The sequence below is a fragment of the Epinephelus fuscoguttatus genome, linkage group LG5, assembly GCF_011397635.1.
Source record: "Epinephelus fuscoguttatus linkage group LG5, E.fuscoguttatus.final_Chr_v1".
Classification (NCBI taxonomy): Eukaryota; Metazoa; Chordata; class Actinopteri; order Perciformes; family Serranidae; genus Epinephelus; species Epinephelus fuscoguttatus.
In genome coordinates, this window is record NC_064756.1 from 31248849 (window position 1) to 31269247 (window position 20399).

A 20399-nucleotide genomic window follows, 5' to 3' on the forward strand; every position below is an offset into this window, starting at 1 on the left:
GTCCATACCCATTGGTAGCTTTGTCATCTTCTACCTATGCCAATCCTCAATGCCTATGTGCAGTTTCACATAGATTGACCACGACAGTGAGTAGAAAAACATGGGACAGACAGAATGACACACTGACAGTTTCCATGATTATGTGATATTGGCCACAGGGGGAGACACAGCGATCAGTCGCATTTTAGCCATTTTTAAGCATTTTTCTGTTGTTATAGCGCCACCCAGTTGCCAATTAGAGTTACACTTCTCCAGTCACCTTGAGGCGTCCTGTTCTACATATCTACCAAGTTTAGTAAAAATCAATGGCCTAGATAATAAAATAGCTCTCTAGCGCCCCCATTTTGTTTGATGGGGTCAATAATGGAGGGGTCCCCTCAGATTATGTGTGGTCATATGCCTACAAAGTTGCGTGGTGATTGGTGAAACCCTTGAGATGTTACACACCTTTATGTGATGAGCCACGCCCTCTACAATATTCATTGCCTTATAGAAGCTCAGTTTTAGTAAGTTTTCCAACTTTTGCCAAGAGGGAACTTTAGATATTGGTCCCTAGATTATGTTCACCGAGTTTCATGCAGATCAGTCAAACTTCCTAGGAAGAGATCGATTTTAAATATTTTTCAAAAAATTCAAAATGGCGGAAAATCTATATAACCGGAAGTAATGGGTTCTTGAGGCAAATGTGTTCCTCACGAGGAGAGGCATCTCTGTGCAAAGTTTCATGTCTCTACGACATACGGGGCATGAGATATGCCCATTCAAAGTTTGCAATTTCAATTGGTTGCTATAGCGCCCCCCTTTGGCCAATTGATGTAATATTGCTTCATTTGCATCCTCCTGTGACCCTCTACCACTGTGCCAAATTTCACATGGATTGACCAAGTCAGTGAGGAGAAAAACGTGGAACAGACACTCAGACAGACACACCCGCAGACAGAGTTTTCGTCATTATATAGTAAGATAAGATAAGTTTAAATTTAAAGGAATAGTTTGACACTGTGGGAAATACGCTTTTTTGGCAGATAGTTATATGAGAAGATTGATGCCACTTATATGTCTGTACTGTAAGTATGAGGCCACAGCCAGCAGTCGGTTAGGTTAGCTTAGCTTAGCATCAAGGCACATCAAGGAAGCAGGGGGACACATGCTGTCCTGGCTCTGTCCAGCAGAAACAAAATCCCCTTACCAGCAACGCTTACCCCAACACAAATAAATATATTCCCCAAAATGTCAAACTATTCCTTTCAGTTTGTGTACTGCTTTAAGTGTGACTCTGCAACGTTTGCAAAAAACGAATAAAAGGACATGTCAGCAGCTTCGCACATGCAGAGATTTTTCCTCCTCAGCCCCTTCTGAGAGTCTTACATAAGAGTACTATGAAACTTCTGACAGGAGGGAGCAAGAATGAGATACAGACTGAATCACAGTTTCTGAGTCTAAGAATAAACAGGCCGAATGTGTGAGCCAGTACACCCTGCTTCAACAGGCAGTTACAGCTTTACTGAGAGATGTTTTATGGAAGTATCTGGTAAAAGTCTGCCCGACAAACCTTTGACTCCCCCCTGCCTCTGTATGATCTCTAAAAACTGGAATGCACCTTTTATCTCCCTCAATCAGGCTGCACATCATGCAGGCAGAACTAATCTTAGCTGGAATGTGTTGGGTGTTGGATTTAAGATTTTGTCTTGTTGGATGGAGATATATATACATTTTTTTTGTTGTCGTTTGTTCTTCATATCATTACTTACACAATGACTATAAGACAACGGTATGAGCCTTTTGTCAACAGACTTCTTCACAGCCATCGTGCTAGAATTGAATCCTACTAACAAAGAGCAAAATAAGGAATTTTCAGGTTTTTACACTGACAACTTTTCGACAGTTAACTTTTAACCTACTAAAGCCACTGACTTTTCTGTCCTATACGATAACCGTTGTTTTTCTGATTCTTCTGAGCCTGATGTCATTCCCAGTCTTTTAATACAGAGACTGACGCCAAGTGAGTCAGTAAATACGCCAGTGTTTTTACTCATAATAAGTTGCAAACTCCTCAATTATGCAATTTATATTGTCATAGCAGGATTTTCATCGAAGGTAGCTCCAAGAATGCTGTTTTGTCTGTTGTGCCAAGTGTGTTTGTCTTTCCACTCTTGTATGACTTATTTAAAAGGTCTTTGTATACACTGTATGTGGAGTGGAAATTATTTGTTGTCATAGAATTTGTTTGTTTTTTTCACTTCTCAAGCAAAAATGCCCAACATTCACATCTTACAGCTTCTCAGATGTGAGGATTTGCTGCTTTTGTTTAATTTCTTTCCTTGTACACTAAATATATTTGAGATTTGGACTGTTGGTCAGAGAAGACAAGCAATATGAAAACATAATCTTGGGCCTTGGAAAAATGTAATGGCCATACTTCTGAATTTTCTAACATACCTCTAAATGCTCAAAAATCTGGTAGGACCTCGATCATAGCTGCTTTTCTTTTATGTTTTTTGTTCTTAATTTTATTTAGGAGGGTTTTTTTTTCTGCTCAGACACATGCCAGGAGTTTTACCGCCACGATTGAAGGATGTTCATACAGCCTCAAAAAAGAAAATAATTCAGATTTAAGAATATAGAATAAAATATACAAAGGTCACTTGTGATATTGTTAAGGACCCCTGTGTGTCAATTAGATCATATTCTTAATATTGTCACAGCACAATATTGATACAGAAGTGTTCATTTTCTACTGATCCCGGTTTTAACATACCTGAAGACCTTATGAAGGCAGAACAAGAGACTAAACTCTGCCTCAGACTTTCAGAGAGCCCTTCTGCCACATTAAGAGGAACAAATACTCTCAGTGTGAAACACTCTGAGGGAAACAAGACGGCTACTGTCCTCCATGACAAGGTAAAGATCATTTGTACTTGTTAAATATATTTTACATACATGATCTCAAATTCAGCAAAGAGAGTTGAATAGTGATACAAAAAGAAGAAGAAATAGAGAAATAGAGCAGGTGGGAAAATACCTGCAGTAACTGTAATACATGATCCTAACTAGTATTACATCATGTGTTGTCTTTAATTCATCACTTCATCCTCTCTCTGTATTACATTACATTGCATTACGTTACATCACCTTTGTAATGCATCTACTGTCTCTTCTCCTTCTGTGTGAATGGTGTGTCTGAGTTTGGTTTCTTGAGTGTATGTGCAGTCTGTCCTTTTCACAGGTCTCTTTGGTACAGAAGAGGCTCAGAAGTCCAAGTCCGTGGTGGGGATGTTCAGTGTCTTGTCTGATCCACAGCCTTCAATCTAAACACTTTTACATTTAACCTTAAACTCTCATTAACTACATTTAATATTTACTTAGGCTACAGGGTGTTGTGTGTTGTACAGATAAGACTAATATGTGATTTTCGGCTTAATAAATTACATTTGAAATGTATTGCTGAAATGCTGTTGTGTTGTTATTCATAGAGATCAAGACGTTTGTGAGTTAGTGAATGTTTGACAAATGGAGAAAAAATTTCCTCAAACAGAAGTACAGTTATCTTGTTGATGCACACTACAGAAAAAATGGGTCAACATTTTATTGTACATATTGACAGGAGTTCCCTCTATCCATCTGCTACCCACCCAAATCAATTATTTCTCGATTTGATTTGTTTCAGAGACTTACACCAACACAGCATTTCACTCCCCCTACATCAGTTCCTGAAGGCTATGTTGAAATGCTTGAAAATCTGCTTGGACCGCAGTCATAGTTGTATGTATATTTGTGGTAGTGATTTTGGCCTTGCTGCTCAGCACAAAGTCTGTTTGAGGCCAGCACTTTCCCATGTTCTAGTATTGGTGGATAGAGACATATTTGGGTTGAGGATTTCTACTTTTAATTGTTGTTGACAGAGACGGGCACATCAGAGGACACGCTGCTCTGTCATTTGGACTGACCAGTCCTGTAACTGCCCTGTTGACTCTCAGGCAGGGTGTCATTTGTGCTGGGACAGCAGCTATCATTCACCCACACAGACCTGTCACTCCATGTAAACATCCTTGTTGGTGAAAGCAAAGGCAAGTTTTCTTTCTGACAACAGCCCTGACAGGGACTCTGTGCTTCTCCTGCGTGGAGAATGTCACTTTTCCTGACCTGCAACCTTTGACATGTGTCCACCATCTGCGACTGCGATTGGACCATTTAAAGTGGGTCAGTGCACGAGAAATGCCAGTATGAAATACTTTCTTTTGGCTGCCGAAAAAGAGAGAGTGATGTGTTCAAGTCTTTGAAGCCTTGTCAAATCGGCACATCTCCACTGGGGCCCTGCATCTGGTTTTTGGAGTGCTAATTTTCACAAGTTTATTTCTGAATCTGGGTCTAAAGCTGGCCCTTTGAGACTAACTTATCAGGTCCAGTGCATTTCCCTCTCCTCAAAGACACATGTCGATTTTGAAAGCACAGAGATGACGGTCCTCCGTGTGTCTGTACATTAAACCCAGCCTTTGAACTCTGTTACAGAAGTGTTTAGATATGTGATGAAATTCTGCCAGACTGTGCCAAATCTCACAGTCAATAATGAGGGATACATCAGTGGCTACGACTCATGGTTTTCAGAGGCCCCACTCTCCTCTTCCATATTTAAACAGAGGTAAAATACACACATAAGGGTATGAGTCATACCTTTATGGCTTGTTTTCCTACTTTCCTCATTTCTCTGTTTAGTAAGATTTAGATAGTTGGGATTTTGTGCCTGGAGATAACTGAGTGGTTGAGCCTGCTAACCTTGGAGGCACATAGACATCCCTGGTGGTTCAGTGCAGTAACCTGCCAAATAATTCTTGGCCATGAATCTCTCAATGCTTTCAATCTTCTTCTCATCTGAATAAATAAAAAATCAACTCCCAGGTGCCCACTGTCCTCTGACCTCATTTGCCGTTTGGCCTAAAAGTGTCAAAGACCATGTTAGAAAGACAGATAGTGCACAAACAAAACCACCTGTCCTGTTTAATCCAGCCCATCAGGTCTTTTTTGTTGTCACAGCAAAGTGGCAGCCATATAGGTCGCCCATGCAGCCAAGTGCTTCTATAAACTGCAAGCGTTTCTGCTGCCATGACAACACTGGGGGGCCGTGGCCCTCATGAAACATGCAGTACACGACTAGTTTATTGTGTTAAGTCCAACGGACGTATAAAACCTTTGCACATATGTTGATAGAAGTTTGAATCAGCACCACGTGTGCTGATTGCCAATTGACTGTCATGACGAAGGGTCAACAGTATTGCAAACAGGCAGGCTGGGAGTTTTTGTTTCTTCTCTGCCAAGGGAGAAATGTGGAAACAAGGCAAGCAAACAAGAGCGTAAATCAGACCAGTGGGGCACAGATAGGACTTGGAGGCGAGAGTTGGGCAAGAGAGGGGAAGCTATCCTGACTGGTTCAGGTCAGGAAGACATGTTCACCGCTGTGGCCTCTGGTGGTCATTTCATTACCTGCAAAATTAACCACTGAAATTAAGAACCTTTATCACCCACTGTTTTAAGTGAGAGTCCTATTTTGTTTTGTTTCATTTTCCAGTAACGTTTAATATGCATCATCCATTCCTTAATAAAATGTCCTTTAATCTTTTGCTAAAGGTTTAAAGCTCCTGGTGTTTGTTTTTGTTTTCATTTCCTGAATTATCAGGACTACACTGACAGCAGATAATTAGGGAAAGTAGGCTGATGAGCAGCACCGCAGCCTCTGAGCTAACAAGTGTAAAATCATGCCATTATGCAGCTGTGGATACTCTTTATTGACTTTGTCATTAGTGATTACACTGTTGAAAAATGCATGGAGCAACCATGGAGACATCCTCTATCCCTGAATTCAGGGAACTGGGTGTGTGCCTCTAATGATTTTCACAGCCAAATAATGTGAAATGCTTTTCTTAGCTTTGAGAGTGCAGCTACATCTAAGTAACCAAATCCACAAACTTAATGTCATTGTTGTTGCCCACATTTGTCCTTACTGTGCTACACTTCCTGATAATTTGTTTGCTTTTGTCTTGTAGATTTTCAATAAGATGACCAACGCAGCCGGGGCAGGTAAGACAGTTTTTTGTGTTTTCAAACAGCTTTTTGATTTGACGTGCTTACATCACTCAGAAATGAACACTGCCACTTCATATAAAAACAAGAAGGTGTTGTCTCCGGTCTTATATTCAGGTAAAGGTGACAATGGCACCACTAGAAAGGGGGTGGCCTGATGGGGCCACTGAAAATCTTGGCAGCACCCCAGAAACCTAAAGCCATGACTGAATTTCAGGAACTTGGTTACACTGTTGAAGTGCATAGGCTGGTTGAAAACTGTCAGTGTCAATATAGAGATGTAAGGAATCACATAGTGATAAATGTTGGTTTCTCATTTTACAGTTAACTAATTATCTGATGTGCACAGACTAATACCAGCACAGTTAACTGTTTGGTACCCACAACAATCCTGTTTTAATGTGTTATGTATCTGTACATACATTTGTTAGGGCTTTAGCTTCAATCTGAAGGAGTGCATTGATTGTTAGCAACAAAATATTTATATGGAACAAGCCTTCTCATGTTTAGGGAAGACCCATAGAAAACATTATCATTCAGATATCTTGAAGTGAGACTCTAAGGGCCCCCATTAAAAATGGCCATTCCAGTTGTTCCCTTTCCAAAATGTGGCCTAACTTTGGAGCGAAATTGAGCCCTCCTCCTGACAAGCTATGCTGATATAATTGGAACCAATGGATGCCTTATGTTATCTGGTTTCACAAGATACCACTATGTTCAAGGTTGCTCAAAAAATGAGCACCCCACAGCCTCTTTCAGGCAATTTTGTTTCCCCCAATTATTGTCACCAAGAGGCCAGCAATTGTATCAGTGTATCTCTGCCTAGTGACCCAGGCAGAAATAGCAGGTAGAGAAAATGGATGAGTAGATGTGAATAGTGGTGACCAGATGGATATCAGAAAGCTAAAAAGACTTTACCCTACCACACTTTGCCCGCATATTTATACTTTATCACACTGAATATAATGTGAAATGGAAAAGGAATGTCTGGTCAATGTAGCCTTAACACTTATTTCAGGGTGTAGCTGTTTCTTACCCACTCCTGTTCCTTTTAACTAAGAGACTAAACAAAGCTTTGACTGGATAAGTGCTAAATCTCCCTGCGTATCACATTATTTTTGCTCACCAGGCAGTTTCATTAGAAACGTAGCAAGAAAAGGAACCTTTATGCTGAAATGTAGAATTTCAACACTGTTACCTTGTAAAATTTCTCTTACACATGCTGAGTCTAATAAGTTTTTATGGTCTTGACAGAACTTTATGTCTGTATCAGTTTTAAAGCTTGCTCTCAGGGAATCTGGTCAGTCTCAGTCTACAGTCAGTGTTTCTGTGCTGCTGTCTGGCACATCATGAAATCCTCACTGCAAATTGATCCTGCACTGTGTCCTGGCTTATATGGTGGCATTGCTCAGGCCTCAGACAATGTTAATAAGACTGACAGCCACAGGTGTCTGTGAGCTCCCTCCCAGCTTGTGTCTCAAGAATGTCTCTCATTTTAAAGGCCTTCTATATATTGGTCACTTGGCGGGATGCAGTTAAAATTAGGCAGCGTGCCAGATCATTGTTTCTGTTTTGCTGAGGGGAAATATTTGGCCTGGTGTGATGTGGCCCTTGGGGGGCAGCTGCGGGATTTGGATAGATGCCATTTTAGGATCAGGTTGCACTCTCACATGACCTCTGTTGTGCATGATGGTAACACACAAGTGGACATTATGGTCTGGAAAAATTCCATGTCACTTTTATGCAGCAGTTAACTAATGTGTGGTCTATGAGATATGCGCTGTGACTGATCGCTGGTTGCTTCTAACTGTAATTCTTGGAAACCCGAGTGTGAGACCACCATGAATAACATCAACAAGTTTGTCAACACAGCTATGAGATTCCTTTCTAATACATTTATCTTTGTATTTTTCCGCCATATGATTTTCATGGTAAGCTGCGTGTAAGACCACATTTGAGGTTGGCTGAGCAATGTCACTGTCAAGTTTATTAAGTCATCAAGTTAATCAAAACAACGTAAGTCAAGTTCAACTGGAATCTAATAATAAAATAACTTTGTGGAGAGTGATGAATGTTGCAAAAAGGACAAAGCTGGCAGAGAGTCAGACACATTAGGTGCGATATTCCCTGTTTGTATTTTACAGCTGGGCTGAGGAGACCTTTTTTATGACACGGATACGAGGTGGCCAGATGGTTCTCAGTATCGTCCATAACAACGCTGTCCACCTCATTAAAATGACATTGTCCAGGAGAGGAAAGCACATTCTTTGGGTCCAGATCCAAAATAGCAAAGCAGCAGTGAGAAACCCGCTGGTATTTTGTGCTATAAATGTGCAGTGTCTTTTTATTGCTCTCATATGCACATGGTCTACACATTGAGTGTGTTTGTAAGTACGCACCATTTTCATCAATAGCTGCCTGTAAATAAAACATTATGGTTATTAATAGCAAGTTATTAAAGTAGTTGTGTAATGAGTAAATCCATTTAAATCTTGAGTATTCATGAAACCAGAAACATGAATTTTACTAGCTCACAGTTTACCTTAAAGACAAGTGATCTTTTTTTGCATCTAAAAATGTGTCTGCACTTTTTGCATGATTGTCATGCCATTTAATGCAAAAAATATATATATATTTGCATGCACTTTGATGAATTTTTTTTATGAAAAATTCACCATATTAGCCAATTAGGATAGCGGCTGCCTATGTCACCTATAGGAAGATCTGCCACTGCACAGGTGGAAATTACAAACATTTAAGGAGCAACGCAGCCAGTAGGAGCCATTCACAAGTTTTCTCATCTCCTATTACATTTCTCTCATCTCTTTGATGCTTTAAACAGCCTTAAATTCAGCTGAACAATGGCCTGCCTGTTTGTCTCACAGTCAGCACTGATACAAAAGCGAGCAGAGATGTCAAAAATAGTTTAAGGGTTTCAAAACTCCTTCTACTTGTTTTTATTTGTTTAAGATCCAGCAAGGTATTTGTGGAAAAAAAGCCCTTTTAGCCATCTTGACTTGTTGTTTTGTTTTTCCTGAGGCAAAAAAAAGCTCAATCCTAAAAACGCATATGGATATGCTCAGAGAAGATTTGGTCTATGGCGGGGGGAAAAACCCTTAATCCTCCTTCTCAAATGTTTATTTTCTGAAGGCATTACTCAACGTTTATAGAGCATTTTTCAAGTCTTGAGTAGGTGATCGGCCAGAAGTGCCTTATTCCCTCTCACACAGCGTCATTTGTATGGAAATCTATTCCCTACAGTCTCTTTAATTGCAGTGTGGAAATGAATGGCTTCCTCTGGTGAGAGGAGGCAGCTATGTTCATCCTCAAAACCTCGCTGCCTTAACTGACATTAATCATAGAATTAATGAATCCGCAGTGACACTGCAGCACTGAGAGCTCCATATCCAGCCAGGTTTCTGTCAGAGATACAGCACAGATAAGGAGGATAAAGCTGCAGTTATCTGTCTGGCCTGAGACATGTGTTTAGTGGGCAGACATATGACTTTTTAATGCGTATGGTTATGATTTGGTGCACAGCTAATGCATATTTTGTAAATGTATTTGTGTTTAACAGAAAAATAAAGACAGCAGTGGAGAGGTTAGACAAACAGAAAGATTGACAGGGTCCAAGGAGAAGCAGTTATGCAGAACTCACTGACTTTTCACTTGCATAAATAAATGGTCTTGTGCTTTGTTATGATAAACATCACCTTCCCCAACACCAGTCTAAGGGAAAATGACACAAGTGAGGCTTAAACACCACTCTCTGGCCCAGAACTGTCAGGCTGAAGCTTCCCACTCTGAGCTTTCAAACAGACAGACTGTGTGCATTTACACAGATCCTCTCTCTGAATAAATATGCTAATCTACTTTCAATGTGGAAATCTCCTGCTACTGATTATAAGAAAAACAAAGAGAAACCCTTTGAATCCCTTGGAGACTTCTTTCAATTTGTGAGGAAAGTAACGTAAAGCCCTGTGTCCCTCACACATGGGTGTGAATGACTCCCAGAGAAAAGCTGTAGAAAAGGAGGAAGGGGATTTTGAGTGTTTTAATCTCGCCATCTTTCCTTCACTTGCAGTGTTAAATGTCACCTGGTGATGGGTTCCAAAATGCAGCCTTGTTGCTTCCATTGTTTCTGATTTCAGTTGTCTAATCAAGCTGCAGACTGTTTTAGCACAGTGTCTTTGGCATGTGCTGTAGACTGTGGAACTGAGATGAAGTAAACATTGAATGTGTGGAATGTAAAGCCAGAAAAAGGTGGAAATATAGAACCCCCTAGCAGCTCCATATTTGTAATAAAATAAAAATGAAATTCATAGTTTGTTCTGGCAACCATGTGGCACGGCACAAATTTTCCGTTTTAAGATTCAATTGATGTACTTTTCGATGAAGCAAGGGCATCTGAAGGTGCTCTATTTCTTTATAGTGGGTATTCCTGTCCAGTTTTTCTGCTGTTGCTGCCTCCAGTGACTCAAAACCACAGACTGTATAAAATTATGGACATAGCCACCGTGACATCACCCATTGGTTTGTGGACTCCTGCTCTGAACCTTCAAGTTTGGCATTTTGGTTGTCGCAATCTTGGTTATTTGGATCCAGAAGTGACCATATTTGGATAAGAGGGTGGGGCTGTGGAGTAGCAAGGGGATCTGACACATACACTGTGGAGAGGTCTCGCAGACAACCTGTCCCTCAAACAGCCACACCCTAATTATGGGTTTCTTTAAGCCTTAGTGAAACTTAAATAGGTGAGTTACATAAAATTCATACCCCTCGTACAGTTGTCAAGAATGCTAAAATTAGCTATAGAGACCAAACCTGTTTTTGTCCCAGGCTGCAAACATGTTTATTTCTGCTGCAAAGTCAGGCATTTTGACATTGGGCTGTATGGGGAGTCAATCGCTGGTGGAGCCAGGCTCAAGTGGGCATTTGAGGGATTGCAATTTTTGGCACATACTTACTTAAAACATGTCCCATCTTTATTTTTGATAGAAATACCTAATTGACTTAAGGTGTTTTCACCAGAATGGGAACATTTTATTCACCTGTCTGAAACATCATCAAAAAATTTTTTCTCAATTTACCAGCCTTTTAATCCTTACTTTTTCATTCTGAAAACTCTGAAAATGATACAAGCAACCATCTTAGTGTGAAATGACTCTTCTGTTGGACATCAGTGTGTATACACTGCCATAAAACACCAGTCGCACTATAGATGAAGCACCAGTGGGCATTATATAATGCCTATGGCTGCTAATGCATTACAGCAGGGTCGTCCTATCTGTTTTTAACTTTACTGCATGTTCCCAGCTGTTCTCAGAGCCCAGGCCTTCAGTCTCACCCAGGGTCACTGTCTGCTGGTAGAGGCTGACTGTGACCTTAGGCAGCTGCAGTGTCTCTCTTTCTTTCTCTCTCTCTCTCTCTCTCTCTCTCTCTCTCTCTTGAGGCCTGTTAGGGACCATAATATACACATCACAACCGTTTCATGGCAACAGATGAGGAAATATGAAACATCTTTGTAGTTGTAATCAGAACATGTACAACAAGATAATGGGGCAGTGGGTGGAAAATTGAAATCATATGTGACTTTGGATGTTTTGAGCTGTTAGTAAGATTATTAACTGTGCTGGTATTCACTGGTCTCTATTGGATTCTGACATCAGTACTGTTTTTATTATAAGATTTTGCTGTGATAGAAAAGGTCCACACTTAGCTAAGTGTCACATAGTTCCCAAGGGGAGGCCATGGGGTTTTACAGGAACAGATCATTTTGGAAGAACTGTATTGTTTTTCCCACTTGTCCAAAACCATGATCATTTATATGCTGCTCAGAAGTTCCAGCTCATCCCAGAGACTTTAGATGGGGTTGAGGTTAGGCTCTGTGGAGGCCAGTGAAGTGCTCCCACACAAAACCAGAGGGAAAAAATCCTTGTGGACCTTGATTTTTCAGAGGGCCTTCACCATGGTGTTGCTACAGGTTTTAGGACACACCGCTGCTGTAGCTTTCAGATTTCTCTATTTAAAGTGTCCACATATGGTAATATACAGCAGTGTGCATCATCATTTGGACTGAGTGTGGCTGTCAGCATCTGTTAACCTGTGGAGCAAATATTTAACATAATATATATCTTGTTATTGTCTCTGCCAGGCATGATTCTTGGAAGGTATCATGTGTTTGGTCGTGTGTGGTGTGAGTGTGAGTGTGTGTATCCGGCTGTCCACAGCTAATCTTGCAAATTACTGAACCAATCAGCCTTTTGTTTTAAAGGTATATTTCCATACTTAAAGCAGAGCTGCCACAGACATCCAGCAGTTGAGAAGCGGTTGCTCATTTTACCATGCAGTGTACCTTCAGACTGCATGCCAATACACAAATACATTAACACGTCTGTTGAATTCTGAGTAAAGGGAGGGGGGGTTAAATTCAACAATAACCAATGTATAATTTAAAGGCCTAGGAAACTATTTGGATTAGCCGTGGCCAAGTGAGATGACATAGAAGGCATCCCAACACAGGACTTTATAATCTTGGTTGAAAAGGAGACGTGTCAATGAATCTGTCTTACCTCTGTGTCACCCCGAAGAGTACATGTGGTGCATTAGAAGTGGCTTCAGTATTGAGAAAAAAAGGCAACGTAGCACATTTTTTCCACCCCGATATTTGAGTATGGCCAAGCATTTTCATGTGCTCTTTGACCATTTAAAGACAGACCTGTACATTGTGGAACGCCTTGATTTAAAGCCTGCATATAGCTGCAGGAAAATCCATTTTCTTGAGATTGTACCGTTATTTTTGCTCCCAGTCTGTCCGTTGCCTAACAGGTGCCAGATCAGTGACATCATGCGCTAAATTTATAAGCAAGTCGTCATTTGTAGATCCAGCTCAGACTATAAAGGGTGCTGCTGGCATGACGAGTGCATGAAAAATTCCACACATGGAAAGATGGAAAATGACTTGTGGTTTCCTGAGTGCAGAGGCCAGCTCGGCTGTTTGACAGGGAAAGAGAGGGGAAAAAAAGCCTGGTAGTATTTCTAGACTTTTCTTTGTATATACAGTAATTTGTCAAGGTTGTGAAAACATTAGAGAAACTATTTGGTTAACCCGCTCTGAAATCTTTTAACATTGTTATTGCAATTTCAACATTTTCATTGCAATTATTGCAGCTAAATAGCTCAAAATATCATTTAATAATGTCTTCAAGGCCTTTTTACTGAATGAGATCATCATGTTCAACAGTCCCCATCATGTTTGGGCATAATTTATTGCCAAGTATAAATCATCTGGTTTGATCTTGTTGTTGTGCATAGTGTGTGTTCTTGGAGCTGTTTGAACAGAAGCTATATTGTCTGCCAGTTTTATGTTCTTCATTTAGAGGAAACAGGTTTATTATTTAATTGATTCCCATTATACCCACACTGCTAATTAGAAAAGAAGCAATAAATCCTTTGGGGAACAACTTCCTCAAAACGACCAAGGTGAGAGTGTTCTCTGTGTGCTTGTGTATGTGTGTGTTCTGAGGAATTTAGGCCTGGGTTTTATGAACTAAGTGGAAGGAGACATGGGCAGCCGTGTCAGGATGCAGCCCAGTCACAGGAGGACATAGTGTGTGTGTGTGTGTGTGTGTGTGTGTGTGTGTGTGTGAAGCAACACAAAAGCTAACAGGTTGGTCCAGCACTCAGCTGCCAACTGAGAAGAAAGGCAGAAACAAGATTTAGGAAGTAATGAGCCAGGATGGCCCACACTACTTCAGGACCCTGCACCAGGATGTAGTGACTAAACAGTGAACACGCTCAAGTCCTGTTATGTCATTGTGTGTGTGTGTGTGTGTGTGTGTGTGTGTGTGTGTGTGTGTGTGTGTGTGTGTGTGTGTGCGCGCGCGCGTGAGTTTGGAGATTTCCTATGAACGCTCACAACTCTGTGGGAAATGAATCCAAACAATAACATCTTTCTCATCCAAAGCTTTATCAAGTCTGGTGCTCCACTTTGTAGTTTCCTCAGTGCTCCTGCATGCGCACGCAGACACAGACACACACACACATGGTTTGCCAAGAACATTTCCGCAGGGTCGGTTTAGATACAGTAACCACATTGGCTTCCCAAATTTCCCACATAAACCACAGAGTTTCCAGATGTTGCAGAGAGGCAAAAAGTCTGTGCCTCCGCAGGGCCTGCAGCCTTCTCCTCCTCATCCTTGGGTTGGCCGAGCGCGTGGCACAGCTAACACCAAACACTGTGTCCTTCTGCACTGATGCAAGGCCGCGGGTAGCCATGCTACTGGAGATTTACATAGCTGTGCACTTCCACCTGTACCCAGATAAAAAAAAAACACAGTGCCCCATTAAAAGAGGCCCTGTCCTGAGGCAGTGTAGCACTGCAGCTTTCTTGTGGTTTCAGACCCGATTAAACAATTTGGCTCAGTAATCAAAGAGCAATAGCAGGCAGAGGCAGAGCAGACTTCCTGTATCCTCTCTGCTCTCTGGCTCAGCGGCTTTAAAAGTTAAGGGCCCAGCAGGACCTGTTTGTGTCTCAGCTTGAAAACAATAGCTGCACTGTACTTCCGGCTTATCATGGCTGATGAGCTGAGCAGAATTGTTGAACAGTAAGTCCAAACAGGCACCGTTAATTAAAGGGATCACTAATATGCTGATGTTTTAGAGAGAGAGAGATGGTGAAAGCACAAATAAAGCTTTTTCTTTTTCATTAGAGTGGAGGCATTAAAAAGTATATTGGATTTTTTCTTTTAGTTAAAAAAATAGTTTTCTTCTGTATTGCTAATATGAATTAGCTTTGCAAACATGTGGTCTGAGAATGCTTAAGTGTTTCACACAGATGTTGATAGCAGTTTGGTTTTTATTAAATGCAAATGTTTTGTATAATTCTGTTGTGTAGTAATGTGTAATGTATCACAGATGGAGATCTTCAGAGAAAAAACTGCAATGATTTCAAACAGATCTTTCTAACTGCGTTTCAACTGAACACTTCGGTAAAATACTTTTAGAAAACATGTGTAACTCATATGGACATGTACCAAAACCTTATATCTGTTTAGTGTGTCCACTGCATGCAGACAGTACTCTTAAATGTGGGAGGTGTTGTTACCAGATAGTAGCCGTTTCACTGCTCCATCCATCTCTTGCTGTACTTCCTCTTCACCGGTGAGGTAAAGGAACGTCTGCACCTCACTGATTGTCCACAGAACAGGGTTGCACACAGACATTTTCAGAACAAAATAGAGCAGGCTTGAGTGTTTATAGCAGGGATGTAGTGCTGCTGGAGTGCACAGAATTTGAATTTAAGCCTAGAAAATTCTAGTCTAGAGCTAGTCTAGACTAGAGTTAGCGGTCTAGAGCTTGCAGACTGTTACTTAGTAAAGATGACAAGACAGCAAACATCTTTTCATTTTCAATTAGCCCATCAACACACTGCAGTGTTTTTAGCTCCACTATTTAGTATTGGATCAGTGTGCTATGTGTAACAAAGCAAAAAAATAGGACAGAGTGGAACAGTTTTGTTGGTACAGTCCACAATTTTTGACAGTGGAAATGCAACAGTAACAATGCTAATGTGTAACGAACTGGACTGAACTAAGCTGAACCGGATTGCTTGGTGGAAATGAGTCTTATATGTCAGACATTTGCTGTAGGAGGGGAAATTACAGGCCTATTGTAGGTTTAATTTTAAGCAGCTGTCATTTTTTTTGTCTGTGTCAGACTCTTAACTCCAGTTTCCCCCTTGGGTCGATGCTCATCTTGAAATATAAACATCAACTTCCTGTTTGAATTTGTTTCATGGAGCCTAATGTCATGCCACAGTATATCTCAAGCTGTAATTTATGAAGAGTTATCCTGTCAGCTGTATTTAGTGGTGATTGCTGTGAGGATGCCTTGGAGCAAAACTCCCCTAATGTGCATTTCACATCACCAGAAAGGTGATGGAAATTAGTCCCCGGTGAAAAAGAGACTTAAAAACAGCTTGAAAATTACTTAAAATCAATAAAACATGAGCGTGTTTTACATCTGCCACCTCTGTGAGAAAAAGAGTGAAGTGGAGGCATTGAGAGTGATTGCGAGAGAAATGTACCTCTGTGATTAGATCCTCATTGCTCTAATAGAAACCAGGTGCTGGACAGTGGTGTAAATGTTTTCCCATGCATTTTTGTGGGCAATGCAGCCTGAACAGATTCAGACCTGACAGCATTACATGCTTTGTCATTCAATGAAACAATAGCCACATACGCTTGTCATGCCAGTTTTACATTCTTCAGGCCTCTTTATACAAACTTTGACCCCTGCCAGCTCTCACCTCTACAAGTTCTTATCACAGTGAAACAGTTTTTCTACTTTTACCACACTCAGGGTTAAATACAGAAAGTCGGGTTATGTAACAAACTGCTGCAGTGGGAAGATTTGGACGAATGTAATAAGTGAGTCATGTGAAAATCTGCAGGGTTTTTTTTATTTTTCATTTCTGTTTTAAAAAACAGAATTGGTATAACTTATCATCTGTTTGGGAATTAATGATTCTATCAAGAACAAGCTCCACTAAAGGAAGAAACCATGACGTTACAACACATGGCCCTCTAAGAAAACAGAATTAGTGGCCACTTTAATGGATTGGGACCGAAGTCAGCTCCTCCTTCCCCAACCCCATAATCTAAACCCAGATATACACCACATGTGTGGCTCCTCTGGAAAAATGAACTCGACTTGGGAATATATGGTCAGGAAATTTATAGCACATGCCTGGGACGAGCCCTCAGGGGCCGGGGTGGAGGTGGAGGGGAGATCTCCCCGCTCCTTGCTCCCCAAGCCTTGTTTCCATTAGGCTGGGAAGAGCAATCTCCTAGACTATTCAAGGGGGCCTGGTGTAAGACCTCCTGGCCAACAGCATGACCCAATCACAGAGGAGAAATCAGTTTCCTCACATCTGGGATTTTCCCACTGCAGCATTCCACATCAGTCACCAGACTCAGACACAGCGCACACACACACAAACTCTGGAATTTTGTTAGCTTGTGTACATATAAATATATGTGTGTTTCTCTGCATGTGGGGGAGGGAGATGGTGAGACAAAAACTAGCTCCGAAAACGTGCCAGTATTTCAGGGGAAACGGGAAAACGGCCGCCTTCTATAAGCTGCCTGGCCAAAACAAACAAAAGGGTGAGTCAGCGAAGGGAAAGCATTCTGTAGCTGATTGATGTTTCCTCTCTTTGCTATTACTTCCACTGCCAAGGACCACTCCACAGGCTAAGTCATCGTCTAGCCACAATGATCCTCACAGCAATAATGTTCATCTTTATTGTAAAAGTTTTGGGGTTGGGTTTTTGAGTAAGAGAGAAGAGGCGGTGGGCTGTGTTTACCTCCGGTGATTCATTTCAAGAGAGGTCAGAACCTTGTTGCTGGGCTTCCTCCGTCACTTTTACTGTCAGGGGTTGACAGGGACGGTATTGTCTGTCTGTCCATTCTTGCCTTGTCAGTCACTGGGCCTGGAGATTGATACCTTGTTTACAACTCTGACATCTAGTACACACATTCATAATCTTGTGTGCAACCCATGTTAACTGAAACACTGGTAAGATGATGGACAGATGGTGTTTTGGAGATTGTTTAGAGGTAATGGTAATGGTGTCCTGATCAGAGAATGAATTCACTCTCACTCTGTGTGTGTTGTAATTCAAGCTTCTCTGTTTATTGTTGTGGTAGATGGTCCTGCAGCGTGTGCATGTAAGTCCCTGTAAGTCTCCGGGTGTATATCCCTTAAGCTGATTGCCGTCACTCTGCACTTCACTCATATGACAGTTCACTGAGAATGCCGTCACAACTCATGGCATTACCCCGGAAGTGTAGCACCAACCCTCTGGTTCCCTCCAGTTTAATATCATTAGCACCAGCCCGATCTTACCAAAAACACAACCACATAGGACGACCAATACTTACTTTTATTGGGAGACGGCCTCTAGTGGCTGTAGTAATTATTACAGGAGCAGAGAGGGAAGTAACATGACGTAGCATGTAAAGCTACTGTGTCATGTTGCAAAAATATTGCAGAAGCCTCTATAGGGTTGTGGGTGGGTCAAACAAAGGCAGGACTGGTGTTTGTATCACAAAGTCGACATTTACTTCTTTTAATAACAGCACAGTATAGTATGCTAGTATGTGTAGCATGCTACACTAGTGACTTATGTGACATGTCGTGATGTTTTTCCTAAACATAACCATGTAAGTTTGTTGCCTGAATCTAACCAGGCAGTTATGGTGTGTAACTGTGACCATTTCATGACCTTAAGGACGTGATTAAAACTATGACCGTTAGGATGGTAATATGTCTTTTTGGGGCTGGTCATACAAGTCATTTTGTGACTTAGTGGAAATTGACCTATTCTGTTGTTTAGGTAGGAGAGAGCATTTGTCATCTACGTCAGGTTTGTTGCCATTGTTGGCACTGTTCATGCTGTTAGCACCATAAACTACTCGCCATCAGCTCAGCCAGCTCCATACTGAGAATCATGTGCAGACAACCTGAATCAGACTCTGAATTATAGATATGCTCTGAATGTCATACACAGCCCCTTTGAAGGTTCCTGGTGAAAAGTCTCCTTAAAATCAGTGTTGTTTCTTTACGTTATTGACTTCACTTTGTAGGAAATAGATGACTGATATTACGCTGAATTAAAGATGATTTTTTTTTTTAACCTGTTTTAAGTTCAATTGCCAGAAACTGTTTGTGAACTTTCAGCCTTGTTCTCTTTATGCTCCCTGGTTTTACATGACCGCCATAAAACAAGGTGCTTGACTCAGCCTAACCCTGACCCTTCCTGAAAAGGCACAGGATCAAATGAAACAGGTTCTCCAGACAAGTGTGTGTGTGTGTGTGTGTGTTTTCTGTCCTCCAAGCTGCATTTTAGCTTGGGGTCTCAACAAGTGGGGCTGAAAATAACAACATGCTGATCGCCGATGAACAGATTCCTCCCTCTGACCCACACTGAACCATCAAAGCAGCTATATTTTCTCACATCAGTCTCGCAAAACCTTAAAATAACGGTGACAAATTAATTTAGATCCAAATGCAGATGAAAAGCTGTCACACTCTGAGAATTATTTAAATTCCTTTACCATAAATGAGCAGAAAGTGTTGATGTTTTGCTTCACAGGAAGGTGCAGTCTTTGATGTTTCTGTTATTCTTTCTTCAGGAGAGAGCCGAGTTAATGTTTCCATGTCAGGTCCAGTAAGATCAGAGCAGTTCTCTGGGTCTCTCTGATTGATCCTGGCTGCACATGATTTCAGTTTTAGACAGAACAAATGGAAAACTGAGCCCTTCGTTAATATTCTCTCCTCAGCTGCACACTCCTTCGATATCTCACTATGTCACCTTGTAATAATCTGTAAATCACTTGTGCTGCTTGGTGGCAAATGGGGTCTATCTTCTTACTGTAATGAAGTAATGTTAGCTCAGCTTCACACAGAGAGGGCAAACTGAGGTCAGCAGAGATTTGTTCATTTAAGAAACTGCCGATCTTCATCCTGTCACTCTGTGTTAAGACTGTGTGTTTATTATGGTATTAAAACCTATTATAACAGTGATCCCAGCTGGTGAAGAGAGAAATTAATGCAGCCGATATGATATCACTGCTCTTAGGTCATGCACTGCCTGAATGGGCACACAATAATAGGAGGAAATTCCTTAAATAATTATGGTGTGATGATTATTGAAGCTGGCGTCTAGTATGGAGCCTTATAAAAGAATTTTTCTTGTTCATTGCACCGACATGAGCTGAGGTTTTTCTGTTCTTTTCAGCATCTACTGTACAAGATATTATGACAACAAAAATAAATGGTGCTGAAACTGAACCCATGTTTCTATTAAAGGGTTGACCTACTCTAACCGGCCTGAGGAAAACTTGCTGAACTCTCACTAAGCTTTAAAATAATAGATGACATCCTGCTGTTCAGAAATTTAGGTCAAACTCCTAATAATAGTTAATAATTAGGTCTATGTCAATCAGATGCTTTAGAAGTACCACAACAAATGGAGTACCTGCAGATAAAAATTATGCCCAAGAAAAAACTTTTATGATGCAGTTCATAAAAAAGTGCTGTCAGGGTAAAGACATTATTGATCACCATGGGCACAGGGTTCCCTAGAGACTATGTTGAACATTACTGTAATGCTGCAGTGTTGTTTTTTCTTTTACATCTTATTGTTATGGGATCATAATAAATCGAGAGGCTGCACTGGAGAAAGTGATTGCTCAGTTTTGAAATGTGTCATTTGAGAGCTGCTGTAAGTGTTTGTAGTGTTGGTGGAGGGGGTGTTA

At 41.0% G+C, this 20399-nt stretch overlaps 1 protein-coding gene across 1 annotated transcript in view; it reads left to right on the forward strand.

The window, feature by feature from the left end:
• Positions 1-20399, forward strand: part of stard13b (StAR-related lipid transfer (START) domain containing 13b) — a 70504-nt gene that overhangs the window by 13762 nt on the left and 36343 nt on the right. Inside the window, exon 5 of the mRNA XM_049576218.1 lies at positions 6039-6072. Within this exon, the coding sequence (XP_049432175.1) occupies positions 6039-6072 (34 nt within the window). The remainder of the gene's footprint in view (positions 1-6038; positions 6073-20399) is intronic.